This window comes from Protopterus annectens, chromosome 16.part0, assembly GCF_019279795.1.
Source record: "Protopterus annectens isolate FY-2018-M chromosome 16.part0, PAN1.0, whole genome shotgun sequence".
Lineage (NCBI taxonomy): Eukaryota > Metazoa > Chordata > Ceratodontiformes > Protopteridae > Protopterus > Protopterus annectens.
Genome location: NC_056750.1, coordinates 125,336,444 through 125,362,487, shown reverse-complemented (window position 1 = coordinate 125,362,487; position 26,044 = coordinate 125,336,444). Strand labels below are relative to the sequence as shown.

Below are 26,044 nucleotides of genomic sequence, written 5' to 3'. Positions count from 1 at the left end.
TGGTAGATATGGATCAATGTGGTTTTGTGGAGGGGAGGCAAACATCTGATAACGTTAACAGGACATGGATGATCCAGAAGAAAGCAGAATGTAAGAAAATACCATTATTGTTGGTGGGTCTTGATGCAGAAAAAGCATTTGACAGAGTAAGCTGGGACTTTATGAGCAGGGCAATGGAAGCATTTGCATTTCCTTAAAAAATTATAAGGTCGATTAGGAGGAAATATGAGGGATCGGAGGCTAACATTAAAGTGGGTGGGGTCCTCTCTGATAATTTCTGCTTGAGCAGAGGAACATAGCAGAGGTGTCCTCTTTCCATATGTAATTTGCATTACATTTACAACCATTAGCAAAGAAAATAATGGACTCAGAAAGTCAAGGATATAATTGGTATGGTAGTCAAGAAAAACTGGCTCTGTTTGCAGATAATATAATTTTATACCACACTAAACCAGATAGAGACATTACAGGGCTGTGGAACATTCTGAGACAGCTTCAAGTCTTTTCTGGGTATGAAATTAATGAAGCAAAAACAAAGACAATATTGGTAAATTATGTACCAACATATGACTTGGTTCAGCAATATCCATATTTATGGGGACATGATAAAATGAAGTATTTAGCAGTATGGATTAAAATGCTTCTGGTGTGGCAGCTAAGGATATGTGGGAAGAGACTAAACAAAAGATAATAGAAAAACTGAGAAACTGGAGGCTTTGTTGCATGGATATGGATAGTAAGATACAAGCAGTTAAAATCTTTTTAGTCCCATTAGTCTTTTACACAGGTCAGACATATTTTTATCAACCAGAGGAGACGTTGCAGATAGCAATTAGTAAAGAGCTGAAGGACTTTATCTGGCAGGGGAAGATAGCAAGAGTCAAGTGGGATAAGCTCATTCTTCCAGAAGAACAGGGCAAAATGAGATTACCAGATTTGAAGCGGTTATTTCAGAGATCCACAGTTAAGGTTCCTATACATAGCACAAACAGAAAAATATAATTCACAGTGGAAAAGGATGATGATAAAATGGGAGGATCTCAAAAAACAACTACATACTGGGATTTTGGATATAGGTATTTAAGGAGAATAACAATAATTATGCAGAATAGTATATCTATAAACAGAAAGTATCATAAAAACTAAGCCAAAACAGGAATGGAGAAAGTTGATTCTGTCAATAGAGATGATTGCAATTAAGGATATAGACAGTAGGCAAGAGGGGGCTGGAATTTACTGGAAAAAATTGGCAAAGGTGCCAAGGTATTGGGAGCAAATAACTAGACAATGAAAGATAAAATGGGGGGATGCCAACAATTTATTTGGACTGCAGGGTATAGAGTACCTTCCCTTTCAAGGATTGATATCAGAGTACAGGCAAAGAGAAAGAAATGGGGGGGGGGTCCCTAAACAAAAGATCAGCACTGTTAGAGTTTTTAGTAGAATCTAGAACAGAAGTTGCCATTAAAAAAGGAATAATTAACAGAGCATATAAAACATTGCATGGTAACTATAAGAATCCATCAGAGGAGGTTAGAAAGGATTGGAAAGAGAGACTGGATAAGCAATTCACAAAGACACAATGGGAGGATATATGTATGTATTCCAAATATGCAACAAAATTTAGAATTTTCAGGATTTTTGCTTGGAAATGTTTACGTAGATATTTTTATACCCCAAGTAGACTCCAGAGAATTTTTCCTCAGACATACAGAAAATGTTGCAGGTGTGATGGGGAAAAGAAAATGTAATTGTGAACATATTTTCTGAGTGTGCTGCGAGTTGGCAGACTTTAAGGATTCTCTACCTGTAGCACTGTCGGAGATGCTGGGTAGGCAGATTGGTGTGACGAGGGACAAGATTTTTATGAGCTATGACAGAGAATTGGGAATTGCCTGGACATGGTAAGGCCTTACTGTGTCTAATTATGATGGCTGCAAAAAAGCAATTACAAGAAAATGGAAATCAAAATCTAATCCAGCTATACTAGAGGTAGTGAATATAGTAACAGAGATAAAACAAATAGAATTGAGATCTTTAGAAAAGGGTAGGAGCAAACTACATAGGAAAAAATGGGAATTGTAGGAATGATGCAGGGGAGGAATGAGGTTTAAAAGAAGGTAGGACTTGAATGAGCTATGTAATGTTTGACTGAAAATGACTGGGTAGATTATAAGTGATGTATAATGTCTGCAACTGGGAGTGTGCCATTATGGTTTGTGATGTAAAGTGCTTGCAACTAGGATTGTGTTGGTGTGGTTTGTCATACATTTAAATAAATGTATGATTGCTTATGTCATAAGCGGTGGTTTAATAAAGATGTTCCTTATATACAGAAAAGGGCAGGAATTGAATAATTTATGCAATGTTGCTTAGGTTACATGATATATAGCAATACGAATATATGTGAAATATAATGTTTGTAAATGTGAACTTGTTAATGCAAATTGATTAATTTTACATAAATGTAAATTTGCCTGAGTTAGAAGTGATAATTCAATAAAGGTGTTAAAAAAAAAGCTGCAGGCTTTGGAAGTTACAATACAAACTTTCATACAACTACTGGACTGAATGAGTAGGCAGATGAAAATCAATGAGCACATTCTTGGCATGAAAATGCTCAATATACAGAAAACAACTCAGTAAGCACCCATCATACATACTAACAATATCCAAAGTCCTGACAACAGTACCACTGCTTGCATGGTGGCCATGTAACAGGATGTGAATGCCAAAGTTGTGGAGTTCCATAACAGCAAATTGCATGGGAACAGCAAAGTGATACTCTATCCACAGCCCATTTAACTAAGAGGGACAGCAAATTAGCAAGCGCTTACTCTGACACAAGCTAGTCTGACAGAGGAGGACGATACAAGGGGCGTCAATGATGTGACCTTTACAGATAAAATCGGAAACCCATCTGTCAGTTATGAAGCTCCTCCAGAACAGAGTGTATTTGGAAGTAAAGCTAAATGGGAATCTTCTTCCCACCAAAAAAGAGTCTTAACTACAATGTAGACCATTAGGATTGAAACCAGAACCAAATCTCTTTACCAAGAGAGGTAGCATGATTGCATGCTTATGGATTAGGCATATGGTGTTTTGCATATGTATAAATGTCCTTAGGTTCTTTATTCTGATGGCTGAACTGTTGTAACCTTCTACAGAAGACAAAGCCGTAAGATTAAGAAAAATGCATTACCCTTAAGTGGTATTAAGGACTTTTAGTTTCATTTATTAATGAAGTGCAGAAAACCTCAAAAGATGTAGCTAATGAATAAAGCAGCCCTACTTGCTACATCAGTAACAACAAACATGAACAAAGAAAACAAATAAGACTGTGAGAATATTTTTGTGCTATCACCTGTCTTGCAAACTCAAATGAAAAAGCAAGCATTCTAAAACTTGGTTTGCTAAAGAAGTCTGAAATTGGACCATGTGGAGGAAATAGAAGACTTCAAAGGTGAAGTGGTAGAAGACTAGACAGTCCTTCCATTTAGAGAAGTATAAAGGTAGCCAGATGCTAGCATTTGGTCTTCAAAACAACTGCTAAGCAAAGAGGATGATGAACGTCCTTGGCATATTTTCAAAGTCAGCTGTATGCAGAAGATGCCAGCACAGATGGTGAGTCTTTTTGATGGCAGAATGACCAAAGCATGAATGCTTGTCTGGAAACTGTCATCCATGTACACAGGCAAAAAATGGGGGAAGCATTAACCATAATTCAATCTCTGTTTGTCCTGGGTAAGTGTTGGACCGTGTTTTTTGAGAAAGATTAGAAAAATTAGGTCACACAATTCTGAAACCTTTCTCAGCACTACGGGAGTACAGTAGAGGAAGACCCATTTTATTGTTTTTCTCTGAAAGAGGACATTTATCATCCCCATACTCCGTAATAATGTGGGATTAATTTGCAGAGAAAATTAAGAGTATGGGTTGTTAATGAGCTGCTTTCATCAGCCCAGGGTTTGATTCCATCAGCATCCATTTACCTGCTATGCAACTCAGAGCAAGTCACTTAACCTGACAATGGTCCTGGGTCATCCCTAAAAGGGTACCCAGTAGGCTTACTCGGTTAACAAAAAAAAAAAAAAAAAAAAATCTGCTGTTTACTTCCTGCAAGCCTGTTTTCCTGAAATGAGAGAAGGTCAACTGACCATGAAAGCATACACAGTGTGGTTGCCAGGGTGACATCTGATTAATGTGCAATTACATTTTGCTGGACAGTTTACCTGCAAGCCTTTGCTCTCTGGAAGTCAGATAAGAGGGACAGCAGAAAATTAAAACCTACACATTGAAGATGACAGGGTGATACCTGTCTAATGTGCAACAAATATCCAAACTACTACTAGCATGAGGTCTAAAGGTATAATTAGTATTTGCCTGGGCTTGTGAAGGAGTGAGCTCCCTAGTAAAGTGAGCCTTCCTGCATCCTTTCAGGCAATGGTCACTAAGCTCTGTGCAGAACATCAAAGTACAGCAGCACTGGAAGAACAAGGGATGTGAGAGGAGCATGACTGATGCAAATTCTACTGAGGACATTGTGAACTTTTTAAAGAAGTTAGGTCTAGAGACATAAAACTAGAATTTAGACCCTTTAGCTTTGATATGTTTGAGTCTTATGTGAGGTTTTAAATATGTCTTTTGGCTAATCCATGCAATGGCTCAGCTCCATGGCTACCAGATACTGTGTGCGAATTTTCTAGAACACACAATGTCCATTTATTCAGCTGAATTTCCGTCATTGTCACCAGCTATCCATGGCATATACTGGTGCCAGAAAAAATAAGTAATACTTAAAACCGTCCTGACACATGATCCAGAATTACCTTTTGCTAAAGTATGACAATTCAAAGAAAAGAAGAGAGTCCAATGTTGATACTGTAGACCCTGAATAGAAGTGAGGCCTATTTAAAAAAAACAAGCAGAAACCATAAGGGAAAGACTGGCTCACTGCACACAGTTCCTTGAAATAAGACAGGTGAATGAATTGCTCCTAGATTCACATGTAATGAGAGGAAATTCACATCCTGCTGTTCATAGGTAGGTACTAGGCTATCTGCCCGAGGGCATTTATAAGCCTAGCCAGAGTGTGTCGGCTTTCACTGCCCCATTGATTAATTAACTGATCCTCTGTCAAGCAGAGCCAATGAAGTGATACCAGGGGTGTATTTTCTGTTACCCATCCACTCGTCAAGGTTTCTCTTGAAGAGTGTTAGTGAGGGGCTCTGCCTGATGTAATTTGGAATTTTGTTCCAAAGCATGGGGAGTCTCTGTGACAGGAATCTATCCCTCCAGCATGTTCTATTTATTGTTGTGGCGAGGTTTAGCTCACTAGAGCGCGTGGCTCAAAGTGACTTGGATTTCTTTAGGTGGAGCATGTCCATCAATTCTGAGTTGGACACGACTTCGTAAGTCAGGTAGAGATCGCCTCTGAGTAAGCGATATGCCACTGAGTAAAGTCAGAGTTTTTTTCAGTCAGGCTGCATAGGACATATGTTTCAGACCAGTAATTCTCTTGGTGAGGTACTTTTGTGGTCTTTCCAGCTGTTGGAAGTGTCTTGTGAGGTACATCCCAAATGAGGCACTGTACTCTATGATGGGTCTAATAAGTGACAAGTAGAGGGGCACTATAACCCCTTTATTTCTAGATGTGAACCCTTGAGTAATTAGATGGACCACATATAAGGATTTCCTAACTAGTCTGGCAATATGACTGTGAAAGGAGAGATTACTATCTACCTGGGTCCCCAGATCTCTTATTACCTCTTTTGTATTAAGGGGGCTGCCACCTATGTGGTAATTTGTGGGTGTTTTGTTTTTCCCAAATGGGATGACTATGCATTTTTTGGCATTTTGCTCGAGGCTATGACTTAGACACCAGGTGTCCGTCTCAGTAAGGCCCTTTTGGAGGATATCCGTGTCAGCCGGAGAGTCAATTATGACTTCCAGTTTGCAGTCATCGGCAAACTTGGTTAGCCATTGTCCTCCTGTGTTTGCCTGTACTTCTGAGAAGTATATGCCGAACAGCAGGGGTCCCAACACCGAGCCTTGCGGGACACCACTTGTGACTGGTTTAGAGTCGGACCTGGAGCCCGCTATTCTTACCATGTGAGTTCTGTCTGTAAGCCAGTTGGCAACCCATCTTGTGACGTAGGGGTTTATGTTCAGGCTGGTGAGTTTTTCTGTAATACCCGAGTGGGGAATGGTGTCAAAAGCCTTGGCGAGGTCAAGGTAGGCTGTGTGAACCACCTTTCCCTCATTTATGATCTTGGTGACTGTCTCGAAGAAGTCAACCAGGTTTAGTAGGCATGATCTGCCCTTAACAAAGCTGAACTGGGTCGGGTCAAGTGTTTGGATGTTCCCAATGTCTTTGTTAATGAGTTCCATGATGATGCGCTCCATAGCCTTGCAGACCAGGCTAGTCAGGCTTAAGGGGCAAAAGTTACCAGGGTCAGTTGTGGCCCCTCCTTTGTGGAGAGGAATACCTGTTGCTGTGTGCCATTCTATGGGCACATAGCCTGTGCAGAGGCTGAGATTGAACAGTGTGTTTAGGTGGGGGGTTAAGTTCATTCTGTAGTTCGTGCAAGATGCAGCCTGGGACACCATCTGGTCCCATTGACGCTGTGTTTTTGGCTTTTGAAAGGGCTGTTTTCACCTGTGCGTCTGATTTTTGGGACACTACACTTTTCTGGTATTCTTGTGGGCCATTATGGAGGTGAGAAGGGGGTGAAGTTTGCACTGAATCTATCTGCCAGGATGCTGGCAATATCAGTAGGTTCAGTATATTTTGTGCTATTTTGCACTAGTTCAGTGCATATCTGCAAGTTGCCACTTAGATTCTTAACATAGCTAAAGAAGGCTTTGTGGTTATCATTTGAATTCTTGGCTATTTTTCTTTCAAAGTTAGCCTTGGATGTTTTCATGATGGACCTTAGCTTCTTACTGATACTGATCAGGGATGTCTTTCCTTCTTGGGATTTGCTTTTTTTCTGAACTAGTTTCCTTCTCCTATTGTATAGCCTGTTTATTGCAGGGATCCACCAAACTAGTTTCCTTCTCTTAGAGGAGTGAGTCTTAGTTTTGCTAGGGATGGCACGATCTATGTATCCTTGTAGGTGCTCATAGAATGCATTTGTAAAGGTTTCTGCATCTTGGGCAGCATTATCCTTTAGCGTGGGGGGGCTGTGAAACTTACCACCTCTGTCTTAAGTAAGGTGAAGTTTGCTTTAGAAAAGTTCTCCTGCAAAGGAGTGTATGACCTCCACATATAAGGTGTACTGTAACCCTACAAACATCATAATAATCCCTAAAATGCAAGCTTCATTGCATGACACTGGTGTCAGAGTCAAATAACTGAATTCTCTTTTCAATCTTGTGCTTCAATTCTAACCACAGTTTAGATTTCTCATTGTTACACCTGTTCTAACTACAACACACATCTTAATGGGATTTGTCTTTATTTCATTTCATTATTCCTTTTTTCTGTCACATTGTACGCGTGAATATGGATGTAATCTTGTGGGTGCAAATGAAAAGGAATGTCATGTCAAATGCATTTGTCTACTTTCAAATAAATAAATGAGACTGCATATTCAGCCTTAAGGTGTCCCTTTTTACTGAGGAGTTCAGTGATTGTGAAGAAGACTTGAAACTAAAGCTTGAGAGGTGCCTAAAAGGTCTCAAAATAGTGTAAAGAAAAAACAGTTTGGTGCCATTAGTTGTACATCTATTATGCTTTTATATGTCTGGACAATCAGAAAAGTCGACTTTACTTTTCTATCAGCCTTACAAAGTGTGGATGCATGAAGACAGCATCATCTCTGCCATACTGTGTCCCACCACCAACAACAGTAAATCACTGCCAAGAATAAAAAGCACTTTTTTAATGTCTTGGGTTCAGACATGCAACAGAGTATACACATATGCAACAGGTATGTGTCAGTAATAAAGCCCAAAATTAAATGAAAAAGTTTGCAGTAACTTGCACAGCAACAAAAATTAAGCAGTGTTATCAGCACAGCAAACAAGTCGATATAAATTAAGGATAAGCATGCAAGATCATAATTTCTTAATCTCCTACATTATTGACATACCATGAAGACGGTCTTTCCTTCACTGGGACCCCCAGAGATAATAAAGACTCCACCCTTCTTATTTTCCCATATCTTAGCTGCTGCTGCAATGACTGTCTTCTTTCGTCCATAGCACTGGCGTTCCTGTGATTCATGGAAGGCATGTTGCAGTGTTTCTTCAGCAGTTTCTTCAGCATCAGAGTTATCCAACTGTTGGGAAGAGTGAGACTGTTTAACTGCAAGGTATTCTAGTCTATGTATCTGAGCCAGTCTCTGGCACATTCGTAAAAGTAAGTACACAACAGTAACATCCCTGCACTTAAAAAAATAACTGTAGGCATGGCAAAAACCATGTAACACAGCAATAGCAAAGCCAGGAATACTGTTCTTAAATTCCAAATATATAAGCCCATTAATGAATGAAAGATTCTTAGACCTGATTAAATAAAAAGTACAACTGTGTAACTAAACTTACCATAAATAAGTAGATGCTTAAATGAAAAGAAAAAAAAAACAAAACTCCGGATTCTGGAGACCTTAACTTTTTTATTTAAATACCACAAAGTTTTTAGGTTTTCACCCTTCTTCAGAGTGAAACTAATAGAAAAAAAGTAACACTCCATTTTAAAAACTACCGAATGACATCGTGTGACACAGCCCCCAATTGCAAATCTTTAATAAGAGTTTTAAAAACACAGTATAAAAACACTGTTTTCATAAAAATGTATAAATATTTTAATATATAAACACAATGTTATATCATCTATCAATGTTATATTAAATCTAGCTAAAACTACAGTATATATTAATTTATTTCAAACACATTTGTTTCTTCCTGAAAACAGGCTTAAGGTTAACCTTATCAGTTCTTCTATTATATTTATTATTATTTACTTACTGACATTTGTTAACCAGGAAAGTCCACTGGGTTTGAGACCCATTTTCAGTGGAGGCCCGGGGAGAAAAGCTCCAAGCTGCATGAAAATCATTACATGAATTTGTAAGGAAACAATTACTTATAAAGCAAGTGAAATAATACAGAAAACTATCTAAACAGCACATATGTTGTAAAAAGGCACAATACAGTAACAATGGAACATTAACATGTAGAAAAATTATAGAGTTAGAAATATTTAACAATACAACTCAATTTTTTGGGGGGGGGGGGTATTAGGAAAAGGTAAGTGTAGTGGGAAGGTAGAATTAGAAAGGTAAACAAAGGTAGGATAGATATCGTTAGACACTTATATCTAGGTGGTGGGGAATATGTAGATTATAGGTGGCATGTATTTAATGGTAGTATTAAACGGAGAAAGTGACAGAGAAGAGAAAATGTGTTAAGATAGTTGTATAGATGTGTGGACTGGGATACTAAAGATTAGGGATGCAGTATGCAGTAGTTTAGCATAGGAAGTTTATCTTCGGTTTGGAACACAAATTTTATTTCAGAACAATAGATGTGATATATAAAATATGAGAGGTGGGGATATCAATAGTTTAGGGAATATAATTGGATTTTGTTTCTACATGCAGACCATAAGTCTGCAGTAAACCTAAGCCTGTTTTCAGGAAGAAACAAATGTGTTTGAAATAAATTACTACATACTGTAGTTCTAGCTAAACTTAATATAATGTTGATAGATGTTATATTATTGTTTATATATTAAAATATTTATACATTTTTTATGAAAACAATGTTATTATACTGTGCTTTTAAAACTTGTATTAGTTAATTGTGAAAGAATTACAATTGGGGGCTATGTCACATGATGTCATTCATAAGTTATTTTTTTCTATGCATAGATGACCACGTTTCTGCCTAAACTATAGCGGTCACCCCTTTCTAAAAGCCATGGAACTGGCCACACCCCAGTTAGTATGCACTCTGGCCTTGCCTGAAAGTGACTTGTTATAATGAGAAATAACAAACAGTAATAGCATTGGAAAACCATTTAGAAACAGTCTGAATGGATGCTGCTTGTCCATTTTCTTACTTTCGTAAGAGACAAAGAGGTGGGCAGCACTCCTGAATGTTTTTGTCCTGTCAAACTAGTATCGGAGTTACCTGTGGACAGCCAGAGTATGAAAATTATTTCGCCTTTGTTCTTCGGCTATGTAAGGAAAACAAGCAGATGAGTAAGCCTGGCTTACTGCAAACTCTGAAATGACCTTACACATAAATGAGAGGTTTGTTCTCAAAGCAACCTTATCTTTGTAAAAAATGAGGCAGAGATGACTCACTGTAAGTTCTTGCTGGAGTCAGAACAAAAAACAATAATGGCTTTTAAGATAACTTCAAATCAGCCTCCTAAGCTAGTTCAAAGGGAAACAGTGCAAGCTTTTCCAGAACAAAACTGAGATTCCAAGTAAGAACCACCTGTCTTTTCGGTGAGTGGATATGAAACATCCCTTTCAAAAAAAACCTTGATTTGCAGCTGGGTAAAAAAAGGGAGGTGAAATCTAAGGGCAGAGAAGTAGATATAACCGATAAATGAATCTTAACCAAACAGCAAGAAAGGCCAGAGGATAACTCACATAAATACCAAAGAACTAGAGGCATCCTGCCCACGAAAAGGTCTTGGTCATTACTTTGGTATCAGCTAGAAAATCTTTTCCATTTACTCCTACATGATTGTCTACTAGCAGGGGTTTTAGCCTCCTTTAATACCTGCGGCACATCTTCAGGAAAACAAAAATGCTTCCTGATCTGTCATTCAGGAAGTCAGCTGAAAAATACAAATACTGGGCTGTATCAAACAACCCCTGTCTTGTGTGAGTAAGCCCATTCACTGAGGAAGCAGTAATTGCCCTTGGCAATTTTCAAAAGAAGGGGGAAAGAACAGTTGTGTAATATCTTATGTAGTCATGCAGGCAGCTTGTAAAATGTCTACATTACATTTAGCTGGATTCTGTGCAGCACACCTGAGTAAGGGGTTATTATCAGTCACCCTAGGGAGAAAACTTGTTATGATATAAATCTCTCCTGTCTGCATCAGTTACCTAGGAAGCCAGTCTTCCACAACCAATACACACAGAAAGTTGGCATTTCTGATATTCTTTGAGCATAGTTAACACCAGGTTACGCAAGCAATAATGCCCTCCAGGGTGTGTGTTAATGTGTAATTAATGCCCGCCCAGGGGTGTTATGAGGCCTGACGCCACACTTAGACAATGGGCCCACTGTAAAATTGTTGTGTTTTACTTGCTTATTTATTATTTTAGGTAGTATATTATTTTTTTATATATTTTTAATGTACAATAGTTCCTCCACCTACTGTTTCAAACTATCTGTAGTATATGTTTAATGGTGTTGGAGGAAGCATTTTACATCAAATATATATAAAAAATAATACAGTGCTTAAAAAAAATAAGCAAGTGAAACAACAATTGTACATACAGCCCATTCTCTCTACCATACACACACAGTCTTCTGCGTTCACACACATAAATACACACACAGAGTCTCCCCTGCTTTCATACACACATTCACTCACACAAGACCTGTCTCGCCCTCTTTCTAAGTCTTTCACAGTCTCCAGGTGCCTTCATGCACACATTCAGTCTCTCTCTCTCTTGATCTCTTTCACAAGCAGTCTCCTCTGCTTACATACATGCAATCACTCACATATCACTCTCACTCACTCCAACCATCTCTCTCTCTCACACACTCACACACACACACACACACACACACACACACACACAGTATCTCTGCTTTCATGCACCCATTCACACACATGCACACAGAAACACACACACGATCGCTCTCTCTCTCTTACTTACATACATGCATACAAGTCACACACACACTGCATTTTCTTTTTTTTTTCTCTTTTTATTTTACACTCGCTAAACAGCAAAAGCGCTGCTTAGTGAGTGTAAAATAACACCTCGCTTACTCTCACCAACATGCACTCATACACACACACAGACATATACTTACCTTATTGTCTTTTTTTTTTTTTTATATATTTTACACTCGCTAAACAGCAAGAACAGTGCTTAGTGAGCATAAAATAATGGCGGCCATTCCATTTTCTCAGTTTGAGCTCCACAGCAGCTTGATAAGCAGCTGTGAAGCAGCAGACTCGTTCTTCTCATTAGGTATTACTTGTACATTAACACCTTGCTGGAGAACGCTCATTCTCCAATCAGGGTATTGATGTACAGTTTGTCCATTGTCTAATCTGCAATAAGCTGGGGACCATCTTCAATTTGCTGTAGCAGGCTAACCTGACCATTACTATGATGATCTGCTTAGATGAAAAATTTACTTCTCATATTTCCACAGTCCTATCCTCTGGCCAAGTGTCATTCAAGACCATAAATGATGTGATACTGATGAGAGTGTGGTCACCTACTTTGGATATAATTTTGAGACTGAACAGATTAGTAAGTTCACCAACACCTTTGACTATGACCCTGAGGCAGGAATAGACTGTAGACTTCCCTTTGTATATCGTCCACTAGTATGTCCAGACATTTCTGCAAGAGGTCACAGCTTTTCTCATCTTGGTCTTCAAAGATCACCTGTACTGGGTGGCATTTGGCAAATTTCAACATTGGGGCAGATGACAGAAATTGTACGCTAACCTATGAGCTCCTCCATCGAATAGGGCTGAAATTTAATGAGAGGGTTTACTCTGCCATTTAATTTAGAGGACAAACACATGACGTGACATTCAACTCGGATGTGGCTTTATATCGAACCTGGAGACATATCCAATTTCTTGGTTCAAGCACAGTCTGAGCCAATTTAATCCACCCCATTCCAGTTTGGTCACCAGATGTTAGGCTAACCCAATGTAATAGTTAAAAAAAATACTGCACAGTGACTTTCAGCCCTTGCTGATTTAGCACTGCCACTGTAGAGTTCTGGGATTGATTTTGATTCATTTGTACTTGTTTATTATCTGGCTATTACTAGCTCCCAACATAAACTTGCTCTGTTCATGATCATTCCCAGCCCATCACCTATCACTTTTCACGAATGATAGCACAATCAAAATTCCCATGGGTTACAAAAGATGGAAAGCAAACTGGACTACATGAAGACTCATCTAACCTTCTTAAGGTCAATCTTGTTTTACCTTTATCTAACTATCAAGTCATGCTTTTCTGAGTAGCTGTCATGTTGTGCAGTTCAGCCCAACTATCTACTCAGAAAGCATCTCTATCAACTGAAAGGTGGCTGCACAGTCCTTTTTAGACAAGGAGACATTCACTAGGTATGTCATTCCTCTAGATATCTTGCAATGAAATGACTTGGCTGAGAAATCCTTGCATTTTTGCTGGTCTGACTACTATCATGTTAACTGTGAAGATACTAAATGACTGAATTCTGAGCCTATCACACTTGTGACGTGTTATATGGCATTCGTAGACCAGACATTTTCCATGCTGTCATACCTTCCTTAAGGGTGGGTTGTTTTCTAACTGTTCTAAAGAGGAACTGATTACTCCTATGCTCAAGAAATCATCAGTTGATCAGGGCAATCTGGAGAACTATCATCCAATCTCAAACCTTACTTTCCCTGATAAGTTACTGAGAAGGCTGCTTACTTCCATTTATTTTCTGAAGGTAGTGTCCCTTTGCCCTGTTTTAATACCTGCTGAGCATCTGTCATCTTTGATATGGCCATCATCCAGGCAGTTATGGGGAGTGTCTCTCATGCATTAACCATTAGCTTTGTACATGCCTTACAAGTATTGAAGAAATGGAAGAGCAGTGGGTGTGGTCTAGAGTTATATCACTCACTTATCAGGTAGCATACGCCCTCAAAGAATCTCTGCATTCCTTACAAGTAAATGTTCCCTTCTCAGGGCTTCAATCTCCACCAGGGGACCATGACACTGTGTGCCCCCACTACAAATATATTTCCCTCCCCAGACAAAGGCAATTGTGCAGTGTCCCATCATTCTTCTCCCTGCTGACTGGTTTCCGTAGTGCACAGGCTTCTAACTGAGCCTGGGTCATAGATCTCATAGTCAGGGCTCCATCCCTCTGTACTGCACAGCACCTCACTTCCAGTTATGCCAAATTTAATTTTTCAAGATGTCACTTATGTTTCACATCCTGAATTTGTGCCTTAATTCAGGCTGTTAGTGAAATGTCAATGCCAAGGGATTAACACTTACATTATATATTGGTGCTGCTTGATCTTTCATCTGCATCTGCCATGGAGGCTCGTGTACCCATACTAGGTTTACCTCTATCAGCCTTGACTGGTTTGTCAGTTAGTTGTCAGAACATTCCCACTGCATGGATACTGGTGTCTTTTTCCCCCAGGGTCCCAATGGACTGAGGTGTTCCAAAGTGCTTGGCACTGGCTTAATTGCTGTTTACTATGTGTATAGCTATTAAAAGATGGAAATGCTGTGTTGATGATATTCAGCTATATCTCTCCAATTCTCAGGAACAAATGCCAGACTTTGCCACCTCTTATGACAGCCTTGAGTCTATCCTAGAACAGATGTTACCTAATGACATCAAGTTAAACCCTACAAAGACTAAGGCTATGGTGGTACATGCTATGGTAATGAATCATATCCTTCCCCTATTAATATCATATGAAGTTACTGAAATGAAGCTTGGTTAATGGCATGAAATCATGTAGTTAAGAAGTCATCATACCTTCACCTCAAGAACATCTCACATATTAAAAATATCTTGGAATTATATCAAAACCATTATATGAGCACTGGCATTATCCTATATTTACTGTTGCAATGTTCCTTACCTGGGGCTCAGATTTAGATCCTGAACATCAAAAAAAAATCTCAAAACTTGTCCAGTGTACTGGGCTGAATACCTCATTCTGAGCATAATGCCATTTCTCTGCTAACATTCAGTGACTACCGTTGGCAAGCTCTGTCTTTAACATTTGTTTTAACATTTATTTGTTAACTGGGTAAATCCACAAGATTTTTGTCTCTCTCCCATGTGTAACCTTCCTTTTCCCTACAACACTACTCTCTGGCTTATAGGAATTGAAGGAAATGTACAGAGAAGGCTTTCCTCCCACCATTCATGTTGGTCATATTAATGTCTAGTCTAAAAACAAAGGAAACTGTGCATGACTATAAGACACAGATATCACGCCAGAATCTTCCAAACTAAGAGAAGGCAAAACCCTTTTGACTCACTTTTTACACCTTAGCCAGGTGTATAAAGTAGCTCAAAATCTGTTAACACCTTGACTTCCCATAGAAAAAATGAAATTCGATATTGTACAGCTGAGTACAACTATATACTATAACAGCAGAACTTCAAGGCAGTAAATCAAGATATCTGATTGCACTGACTTTATGTGCTTGTATTTCATAGCAGAGTTTTCATCTGCTGTGATCATGTGCATAATATGGGTGCCTAAGGTATTCATGTATAGCCAAAAATGCTCAGAGCCTTGTTCTGTTTTTGGGCATCTTCCTACCCTTGTAAGGAATTCTGACTGTAGTAAATCTGTCCTAATTACAATAACAAAAATGTCAAGTGAATCTATCAACAATATTATAAGGGAATGCAGAGAATATCTCTACTGCTCCACTGACATCTCTGAAGATCAAACATAATTTTACTACATTTTATTTATTTATTTTATTTTATTTTACATTTGTTAACCAGGAAATTCCAACTGGACCAGGTCCATTTTCAGTGGAGGCCCAGGGAGTAAAGCTCCGGCATCAAGTTATACAAATACTGTACATCAAGCATAATACACAAAACAGGTTACATCCTGTATGCTGAGCATATTAATAACAAGAAATTAGTAAAACATTCCAGGTAAATGAAGATATAGAACATAGGTAAAAAGACAATGACAGTTGTACATTGGGGTAAGAGAAGAAAATATATCTAACAAGATTCTACAGTTTAAAGTACCCTTTTAGGTGACTAAGCCTACAGGGGATCAGAGATCCAGCATGTGATCAGAGAGCAGCTTGGGAAGTTAATAGTGTGGGTAGGGTTATGTGACACAAGGGCATAACCAGGTACTAAGAAGATGCGATTTGAGGGAGTTTTTGAATATGGATGTGCAAGGGCCAGTGGACACGGATAGGGGAAGAGAGTTCCAATTTCTGGCTACGGTGTAGGAGTAGAGTGCTTTCCCTGCATTATTGTTAGCCTTGGTGATGGAGAGGTGAGATTTTTCACTAGATCTTATCTTAGGTACTGGTTTGTAGTGTAAACAGTAAATAGGTTGGATAATGAGGGTTTTTTTTTCAGGATATTTGAGAATATCGTAGGCTGTGCCTAGCTTGTGATAGTTAAGTAGCTGTGGTAGCTCAAGCCATTTTAGTTACTTTAGTACAGTACAGTGATAGGTTCTATGGGGTGAGTTAGTAGCAAACTTGGCTACTTTATTGTAGCATGATTCTAGTTTGTCTAGGTCACATTGTCTAATTTGGGTAAAGACTGGTGCCATGTATAATAGAGTTGAGAGGAGGTGGCTCTGTGCAAGAGTGACTCTTGCTTTTTGTGACAGAAAGGACTTATGTCTGTATAGGGAGCCTAGCTTTTTGTGTACTAGTTTTATGGTTTGTGAGATGTGGACATCAAAGTGAAGATTATTGTCTATTTCAATGCCCAGAAGTTTGGTGTGATTAGAGGGGGAGATGGTGGTGCCGTCCTTAGATGTTATGGTAAAAGGAGAGGGGGGGTTGATCTATCGGGGTAAATAGTAGCAATTTTGTCTTTTTGGGACTTAGAATTAGTTGGATACCTGAGATCCATTTTTCTGCTGAGTTAAAGGTATCTTGAGTGAGTGTATGTAGGGTAGTGGGAGATGAGGCAGAGCAGCTCAGGGTTGAGTCATCCGCATACTGTATGAGTGTGGCACGTTGTGTAGAGCTATTGGCGTTATTTGTGAAAATAGAGAACAGTGAGCCCAGTACAGAGCCCTGTGGGTCTCCTATGGTGGCGGGAAGTTGTGTAGAAAGAGTTCCTTTCCACTGGACTGATTGTTGCCTGCCAGATCAGTAGCTTCTGAACCAGGCTATGGTAGAGGAGGTGAAGGATAATGATGTTAGTGAGTCTATTAGAATGGAGTGGGAGACAATATCAAATGCTTTTGAGAGGTCTAGGAAAATGGCTGATACATATTTGTTATCATTCCTGTGATGGTTTACTTGATTAGTGAAGGATAGAAAGGCTGTGGTAGTGCTGTGATGTGGACGGAAACCGTGTTGTGTGGTAGATAGTAGATTGTGTGTGTTAAGAAATGTCCTCACTTGCAAGTGGATACATTTCTCAAAAATTTTGGATGGGGGCAAAGGATGGCAATAGGTCAGTAGTTAGAGAATTTGTAGGCGTTACCTTCTTTATGGAGAGGAATGATGTGAGATACTTTCCAGAGTTTGGGTATGCAGGATTCTAGTATGGAGCGGTTGATTAGGATGGAGACAGGAAATGATAGGGAGTCACTAGCCATTTTTAGGTATGCAGCAGGTATGTTGTCAGCTGCCAATGTGGTCGGCTTTAGTTTTAGGAGCAGTTTTTTGATAGGTGAGGTGGGCACTGATGATAGGCTGAAAAAGGGGGTGATGTGGGATAAGTGGGGTTTTGATTGAGGTAGACTGTTTTTGGCTATTTGATTGGACAGGGCTAATATGGACTTAGTAAAATGGTTATTAAATTGAGAAGCTATGTCTAGGGTACTGTTAGTAGAGCTGGGTGCTGGTGTAGTGGTTTTGCCTGGCTTTAGTAGGGAGTTAATGGCATGCCAGAATTTTTGTGGATTATTTGAATATTTGTCTTGGGCACTAAGAAAATAGTTTTGCTTGTTTATTTTGGATTCAGCCTTGGCCTTGTTTCTAAACTGTTGATAGTATTGCCTGGAGCTAGGGGTTTTGTCAGTTTTCCAGGCTTTATCAATGGCTTTTAGTAAGGCTCTAGTGCCCCTACTTAGCCAGGGTGTGTAGTTGGCTTTAACTCTGATTTTTCTGCTGGGAGCCAGACTGTTAAGGATGTTAGAGAAGGTAGTATTGAAGTAGTCTACTGCCTGGTCTAACCCAAGTGTTCATTAGTGGTTCCCAGTTGCAGTGGCTTAAGACAGTATTTAGGTATTGTGGGGTAAGGTTATGGTCATCTCGTACGGGTTTGTAGGCTACTGGTTTGGGGTGAATAGAGTGTTTGTGGAGTAGGAAAATGGGGAGTTGATCACTTAGGTCATCTGGGAGACAGCCTACTGTACACTTTTGTTTGGGATAGTTGGTTAGTGTCATTCAGTATGGATTCTCTCTTTGTTTTCTTATTTATTCTAGTTGGTTCTTCAATTAGTTGAGAGAACCCGTAGAGACTGATATGTGTGGAGGGGCTGCTGGAGTTACAGGCTGCCCAGTCAGTGTTACAGTCTCCTAGTAGGATTGTTTCCTGGGGTAGACTTTCCTTTGTGCAGAGTAGGATGTCTTGTATTATGAGCGAGTTGTTGCCTGGAGGTATGTAGCAGCATATTATATTGATCTTCTTGGTGTTTCTTATAGATAGGAAAGAAAATAGGACTTCAGCATTTAGAAAAGTGGGTGGTGTGGTGTGCAGGAGCTGGAGGTTAAGGGTGTTTTTAGAGAGAATGGCTACTCCTCCTCCTTTCCTGTTTGTTCTATCAGACCTGAGTGTATTATACCCTGGGGGGGGGGTCTTCATCTTGGATACTGGGTTTAAGCCAGGTCTCTGTAATGGTGAGTACATCAGGGTTGTAGTGGGCTATGAATGCATGTAGGTCTGCTACCTTGTTGGCAATACTTCTTACGTTGAGATTTAGGATCAGCAGGTCAGATGTTTGTCTGGCTGAGAGGGGACCTGGATTTGGGTGGATATCACCAGAGGTTAGCAGAGTTTGTAGGAGTGTTAGTATGTGCTTTTTAATATTAATTGTTCATGAGTTTGGTCTATGTGTGTGTTTCTTAGTGTGGTGAGATGGTGTCATTGCTGTTAGTGAGTAAGATGCAGTTGTAAGATGTATGATTGTGGGGCAGATGTAGAAGTGTGAGCATGTTTGAGAAGGTGGGTTAGTGTGGGTAGTGTGACAGGAGTAATTTTGCAGTGGTTGTTCTGTTTGCAAGGAAGTTAGGAAGGTTAGTGACAGCAGAGCTGTTGATAGGGATGTGAGTGTGGGTAACATGATGCTACGTAGAGTGAGTAGTACAACTAGGATTCCTGGTTGGTTGTGTGTAAGGGTGGAGGTGTGTTGTCTGGGAATATGTTGTTGGGAGTGGGATCAGTGTGGGATGTAATTGGATTAGAGGGTGGGAGGGAGGTAGGATAAGTGGGTTGGGCTAGAGGTTAGGGAATTAAGGGTTGGACTTGTGGTCAGGTGATTAGGGGTTAGAATAAAAGTAGAAGTAGTGGGGGCAGGGTAGGGGAGCAGAGTGAGCTGAGTGAAGCGAGGCGACTGGAGCAGGGCCAGCTAGATCGCAAGGTTTTTGCGAAAAATAATCATTCAAACCTCTCCTTTAGTGGGAGAAAGCAGTAACTAAATAGCCTAATCTTTTGCTATAATAACAAGCTCGCTACCCAAATATATAGTGCTAAACTTTGGGATAGAGCTCTCCACTATAGAATAATGTTTCACCACTTTAGTATAACATTTGGTACAATATAAGTGAATATGTGGGTTCTTTAGTGGGGGGAGCTACTATAATCCGTTGTGCCGCAGGAACCCCTGGAGGCTAAGAGCACTCAATATTTCTAGTATGGTCGTAATGCAAGCTATTTTAGGATATACACCTTGCTTTTGTAGTTGTATGGCAGGAGTAAACAATTCCTGCACTTTAAACACCTGCAACTTGTGGAAACAGCTGCTCTGGTTTAAAAAAACACTCTGGGGCTGGCTTGGGTTAGGCTGGTGATTTTGAGGTTAAAATACCTGGACTTGGGAAGAGTCACTAACAATAAATCATAACATTTGGTTAAGACTCCCAAATGGTGATGGTCTAGCCATGGGAGGTGCATAGTTACAGAACCACCTACAGCACAGCTGTGCCAGCACCTGTCATACCTCTAGAATGTTTTTCCTGCTTGTATGTACTGTGAAGGTCTGTATAACAGCTCATATGCCAGGTTATAAATGTTTTGCACAGAAACACTTCTGAAATGTTACAAATGTACTGACTGGCTATTAAAGTGTGTGATTATTGTGGCTTGTAGAGATTTACTATAATCATAACAAATTATTACAATTACATTTGGCTAACCATTTAGAAATAATATGTTTACTGAATAATAGGCTTTCTTTCTCCTTTTTTTAATGAAACCAATACCTGACCATTTTAGAGTTCCTTACTTCTCCTAGAATAATTATTTGAACTATCTGTGTACATCCAGTAAACACAAATTATATTCTCTGTCATTCTAGTAAATTGGGTAAAAGCTTAGCATGTATACAGGCTGACTGAAAGACACTACCGATAGAACTTTCAGCGAAAACTATGGATTGGCCGTGAGGAATACTTTCTCGCTAAAAAATACCAGGTAAGGTGGTAGACACATGGAAGGATATACCTCAGATCATTGTAGTGGATGTAACAACTAGAAAAGGGCTTTTCATAAATGGTACTTAAACTCAACTATGTCTGCTGGTTCTGAGAGAGTCAAATTTTCCAACATAAAATCAAAATCTCATGGAGGAGAAAATACAACTTCTTAGTAGTCTTAAGTTAAGGACTCCTTTACGGAAGGCCTTGACAAAAGGCTGCACTATAAAATCTGTGGAAGTTTGTACACAAGCAAATTATCATTGACACATGAACCCTAACTGATGAATGAGCCAAATAAGTACCAAGTAAAAAGCCTAACAACGCTGGGATAGGATCATATAACACTATGTATGTATGCTACTTTCTATCTTTTGAGCTTTTCTCCCCAGGCCTCTGGTAAAAAGGGATTTAAGACCAAGTCACACTCACTATGTCAGTATGGTTTGTGTTGTAAATGCTTGCAATTAGGATTGTGTCCGTATAGTTTGTTTTCATTTATATAAATATATGATTGCCTGTGGCATAAGTGATAATTTAATAAAGATGTTTCTTGTTTAAAAAAAAAAGGCAGGAATTGAATAATTTATGTAATGCTGCTTAGGCTGTAAGATATATAGCAATACATGTGATGTATAATGTATGTAAATGTAAACTTGTTAATACAGTTTATTACTTTTATATAAATGTAAATTTGCTTATGTCCCAAGTGTGTTTAAAAAGACCAAGTCAGACTACTGGTCAACAGCAGCAAGCAAGCAATTAATAAATACATAAATAATGTTGCTTTTTTCAAACAGCGTATTTTCTCCTACAACTGTTACTTCTCTTCCTACTAACAGCTGTAGTCTCCTCTACATCCCTAAGTATTGCTATACTGCGTACCTACAACCCTGCTCTTCTATATATTTTTTATTTACGTCTAACTCCTGCATGTTTTTGTTGCTGATACCAAACTTATTCTCACTAAGCTATGTAATCTGTGTATAAACTTTACAATCAGAAATGTTTTACATACATTTTTGTAAATTTACCCCATAAGAAATCCTACAAAACATCCTACATTGACCTCTGTAAAAAACTACATTAATATTTTGTACTTTTAATCATTTTTCAGATTTATTTTGTGGAGATTTTCTCTCTGGGACTCATTTGAAAAGAAGACAAACATCGAGCAAGACCATCTCAGTTAACAGACTAGAAACAAGCAAAAAAAAAGGGTAAAGAATCCACAACTTATGAGATAGACCAATAAACAAACCCTTTTCATTTCTTAATGTTAAACTTTCTTCTATTAAGTCTAATGGGCTCAACTAAAGATAGTTAAAACTTGAATGGAAAAGAAGCTGCTGCTATGAATCAAAATTATTTCCTTCAGGCTAACAGACTGAGATTTTTGAGACCGGGGTGCATAACAGCACAAGGTATAACAGGTAATGATGGAGAAATGGTAAGTCTCATCAAAGAAAACAATGGTTGTTGTTCCCAAAATGAAGGTATTAAAAAGTAGATTTGTCTTACCTTGTTCTGACTTGAGCAGCACATTCATAATCAGTAAAAATGGACACTGAGAACATTAAGATATGAATCTAGCTGAAGGAAAAATTATTTATCCTGTAAAGTCTGCCTTGAAGGAAGAGCCAACGACAGACTTTAAACTCACTGTTGCAAAGTGCATCAGACAGGTCTCCTTTTGGGTAACCCATCAACTGCACAATGTCCTGAACTAACGTAAGCATCTAGTTTCCATTCATATGTCAGTGTGACTGTCCTGCTGCAAGGTCAAACCATTGCATAGCTATCCATACACTTCTCACCTTAGCATGCATTGGGAACTATGGCATAAAAAAGAAATGTGTGACTAGAAGTAATTTTTGAACAAGCTCCTGAACATCAACCAGTCTGACTGTAGACAGATAGGCTTCTGTAACTCATTCATTGTTAATTCTGGAAAAAAAAAAGAAGTTATGTACTTACCATAACATTACATATGTATTGTTGACTTTTCATTTCTCCTCATATATGGGTTCAGGTCCGAACCATCAGATATGACTCGGCCATTTCCAAATTTGTGGCAACCAAAAAGCTCTTGAATACCTCCCCTTACCCAGAATGCACCTCTCCCTGTTACCGCAGATCTTGTTTGTTAGCATTATATCCAGAAAAGGAATGCATAAAGAAATCTTGTACATTAGAGAATTGTGAGGAAACCATTTCTGGAGAATGGAGAAGATAAAGTGGCATGAATTATGCTTCCTGTTCTACCAGAAAACCAAGGTCCGGGGCTTGGAGGGAGGGGTTGTGAGGAGATATGAAAAATCAACATTACAGATGGAACGTTACGGTAAGTACATAACTTTTTTATCTGATATTGTCAATTTTACATTTTGTCCTCACATATGGAAGAGTCCCCAGTTACTTTCGTTACAGGTGGACTCATGGAAGAATATTCCTCAGAACTATCGAACCACATGAGGCTCTTCCCCTGGAGACCAAATCCAATTTGTAATGAGTGATAAAGGTATGGTGATTTGTCCAAGTGGCCACTGCACAAATTTCATACATAGATACATTACTCTGAAAAACTGCTGAAGTTGCTATTGCTCTGGTTGAATGAGCCCAAAGAGGTTCAAGAAGAACCTACACATTGTCTGTAATGCAATCAGACAACCATTTCGCTACAGTGACCTTGAATATTTGTCATCTCAGTCTGGGACCGGAAAAAGAAATGAACTGATCTGTCCTGTGTGGATAAAAACATAATTGCCTATAAACATCCAATAAATGCAGTACATATTTCTCCTTTATTAGTGAAGTTGGGGAAGAAGATGGGCAAATTAATAGTGCAATTGATATTAGTCTCCAAAACTACTTTAAGTAAAAAGCAAGGGTTGGTACTCAAGGAAACCCTGTCTTTATGAAAAAACAGGAATGGAGGCAAAGAGGATAATGCCTGAATTTCTGATATTTTTCTAGCTGAAGTGATTGCTACTAGGAAAATGTTTTTCCAAGAAAAGAATCATGTCACGTGTTGCTGCAGGTTCAAAGAGAGATTGCACAATAAATTGTAACACCAAATTAGGATCCCAAGGAGGAGAAGGATCTTTGCGTGGTGGCCTTAGTAAAAAAAAATCCCCTTCAAGAAGGTTTTGCACAGCCTGTGTGAGATTATGAGATTAGAGACAAATTATCATCCCCAACTTGAAAAACAGAAATAGCTGCCAACTGTACTTTTATAGCAGAGGCCACTGTCCTACTTTCAAAAAGGTGAGCTAAGAATTCTAGAACAGAGTGAAAATGGGCAGTATAAGGGTCTAAGTCATACTGTTGAGACCAGATTACAAATCTCCCCCATTTGCTCTTATACAGTTTTTGAGTTGATTGTTTATGGGATGATATCAAAATACAAAGAAATGGAGAGGAGAGCATAGGTCGTCTGGCTATAAGTGGAACTGGTGGAACCAAGCCATCAGCTTGAGGTTGGACTGATTGGGAAAAATCATTCTTTTGGGTATGACAAAGTCTGGAGTAGGTTCCAGAATCCATGCTTTTTCCTGAAGATAAGGCCAAAGAATGGGGAACCAGATTTGTCGAGGACAAAAGGGAGCAATGAGGATTACTGTTCTCTTCAACCTGTCTGCTTTGTGGAGAAATTTGGGAATCAAGGGGGTCAGGGGAAAGGCATACAGGAGACTGGAAGGCCAATCATGAGTGAGAGCATCCCTTGGGGACTCCCCGGTTGAGGGGATCAGGGCAAGTAGCTGTTGCATTTGTTGTTCAGGGGGAATGCAAAGAGGTCGCAGCAGGGTTGGGCCCCATTTGTAGAAAATTTCCTCCGCTATTTCCTGGTTGAGAGACCAGTTGTGAGGCATGAAAATAGATCTGCTCAACTTGTCTGCAATCAAGTTGGACTTTCCTGGGATGTGTGTTGCTGTAAGAAAGATGCTGGATGAGATCGCCCACAGCCACACTATGAGCTCTTCTCAACACAGGGGTATGATCTGGTTTTTCCTTGTTTGTGTACCAGACCATCGATATGTTGTATGACTGAATTTCCACTGTCCCCAGAAAAAGAGCAACCTGAAAAGCCTGCAACACTAAAAGAACTGCCTCATCTCTAGGATTTCTATGTGTAAACTGGCTTCATCGGAAGACCAGATGCCTTGAACAGTCTTTCCCAGATAATGCTCCCCCCAACCTTTCTGCGAAGCATCCATGGTCACCATGGCCTGAGGTTGAGGGGGAAGAAAGGGTCAACCATGGGTCACCTGATCAGAACAAATCAACCATGACAGAGCAGTCTTACAGTTGTTCATAATGATTACCTGATAAAACATCAGTTGAATGGATAATCAATCACTGTGCTGCCAGAAGCTACTGTAGTATTCTCATGTGGAATCTTGCCACTGGTACCAAGACTATAGCGCCTGCCATTGATACTAAAAGTTGCAAGACATGAGGGGCAGCTATCCTCCTGTTTGGAAGTAACATTTGTGTCGGGTGTCTTATCATTTGTACTCTGGATTGTGGTAGTCTTGCAATCATCTGATTTGTGTCCAAAATTACTCCTATGAATTCCAGAGCTTAAATGGGTTCAAAGTGAACATTTTTTGTAATTTATTGTTATGCCTGGATCTGTACAGATTTGGATAACTAAGTCCCTTGCCTGAATAAGTAGATGTCTGGTGGAGCAGGAAATGAGCCAGTCATCCAAGTAGGGAAACACCAGGAATCCTTGTCATCTCAAGGGAGATGCTACCACTGCCATGCACTTGGTGAACACCCTGGGGGCTATGGTGAGACCAAGGGGTAGTGCTCTGAACTGGAAATGACTGTCAGCCAGCCAGAACAGTAATAACCTTCTGGACCTCCTGTCCATTTTTATGTGGTAGTATGCATCCTGAAGGTACTGCGGTGGTGGTGCTGCGGTAGAGTTGTCGCATCACAGTAAGACGTTGTCCTGTTCGATTCTCAGCTAGAGCGTCTTCTGTGTGGAGACATGCATGAAGGCTGTGTGTCAGGGTCGGCAACTCGGCATGTAAAAATCTACTGCCAATCATTAGCAGACCGGAGTTCTGCTGTGGCGACCCCTAACCGGGAAAAGCCGAAAGACACAACAAGTATGCATCCTGAAGGTCTATGGAGCATATCCAATCATCCTGTTCCAAGAAAGGAAGTACGGACTGTACCGTGACCATTTGGGACTTGTGATGTCGAACTGACTTGTTTAATCTACTGAGATCCAGAATTGATCTCCAGTCCCCTGTTTTCTTTGGAACTAAAAAGAACCTTGAGCAAGTTCTGAATCCTCTGTTTTGGGGGGATCTCTTGGATGACTCTTTTGTCCAGCAGTTTCTGAATTTGAATAACTGCCTGATCCCTTTGACTGAGTGGAACGTCTGGAATTTTTCTGTTTGGGGGGGTCTAGGGAGAATGGAATTAGATATCCTCTGAATATTATCTTCTGCACCCATAAATCATTTATTTTTAGCCAGGCT

At 39.5% G+C, this 26,044-nt stretch overlaps 1 protein-coding gene across 1 annotated transcript in view; it reads right to left on the bottom strand.

Moving 5' to 3' along the window:
- The window catches only part of TEP1 (telomerase associated protein 1), a 2,704,809-nt gene that overhangs the window by 1,349,029 nt on the left and 1,329,736 nt on the right, over positions 1–26,044 (bottom strand). Inside the window, exon 21 of the mRNA XM_044058078.1 lies at positions 8,097–8,285. Within this exon, the coding sequence (XP_043914013.1) occupies positions 8,097–8,285 (189 nt within the window). The remainder of the gene's footprint in view (positions 1–8,096; positions 8,286–26,044) is intronic.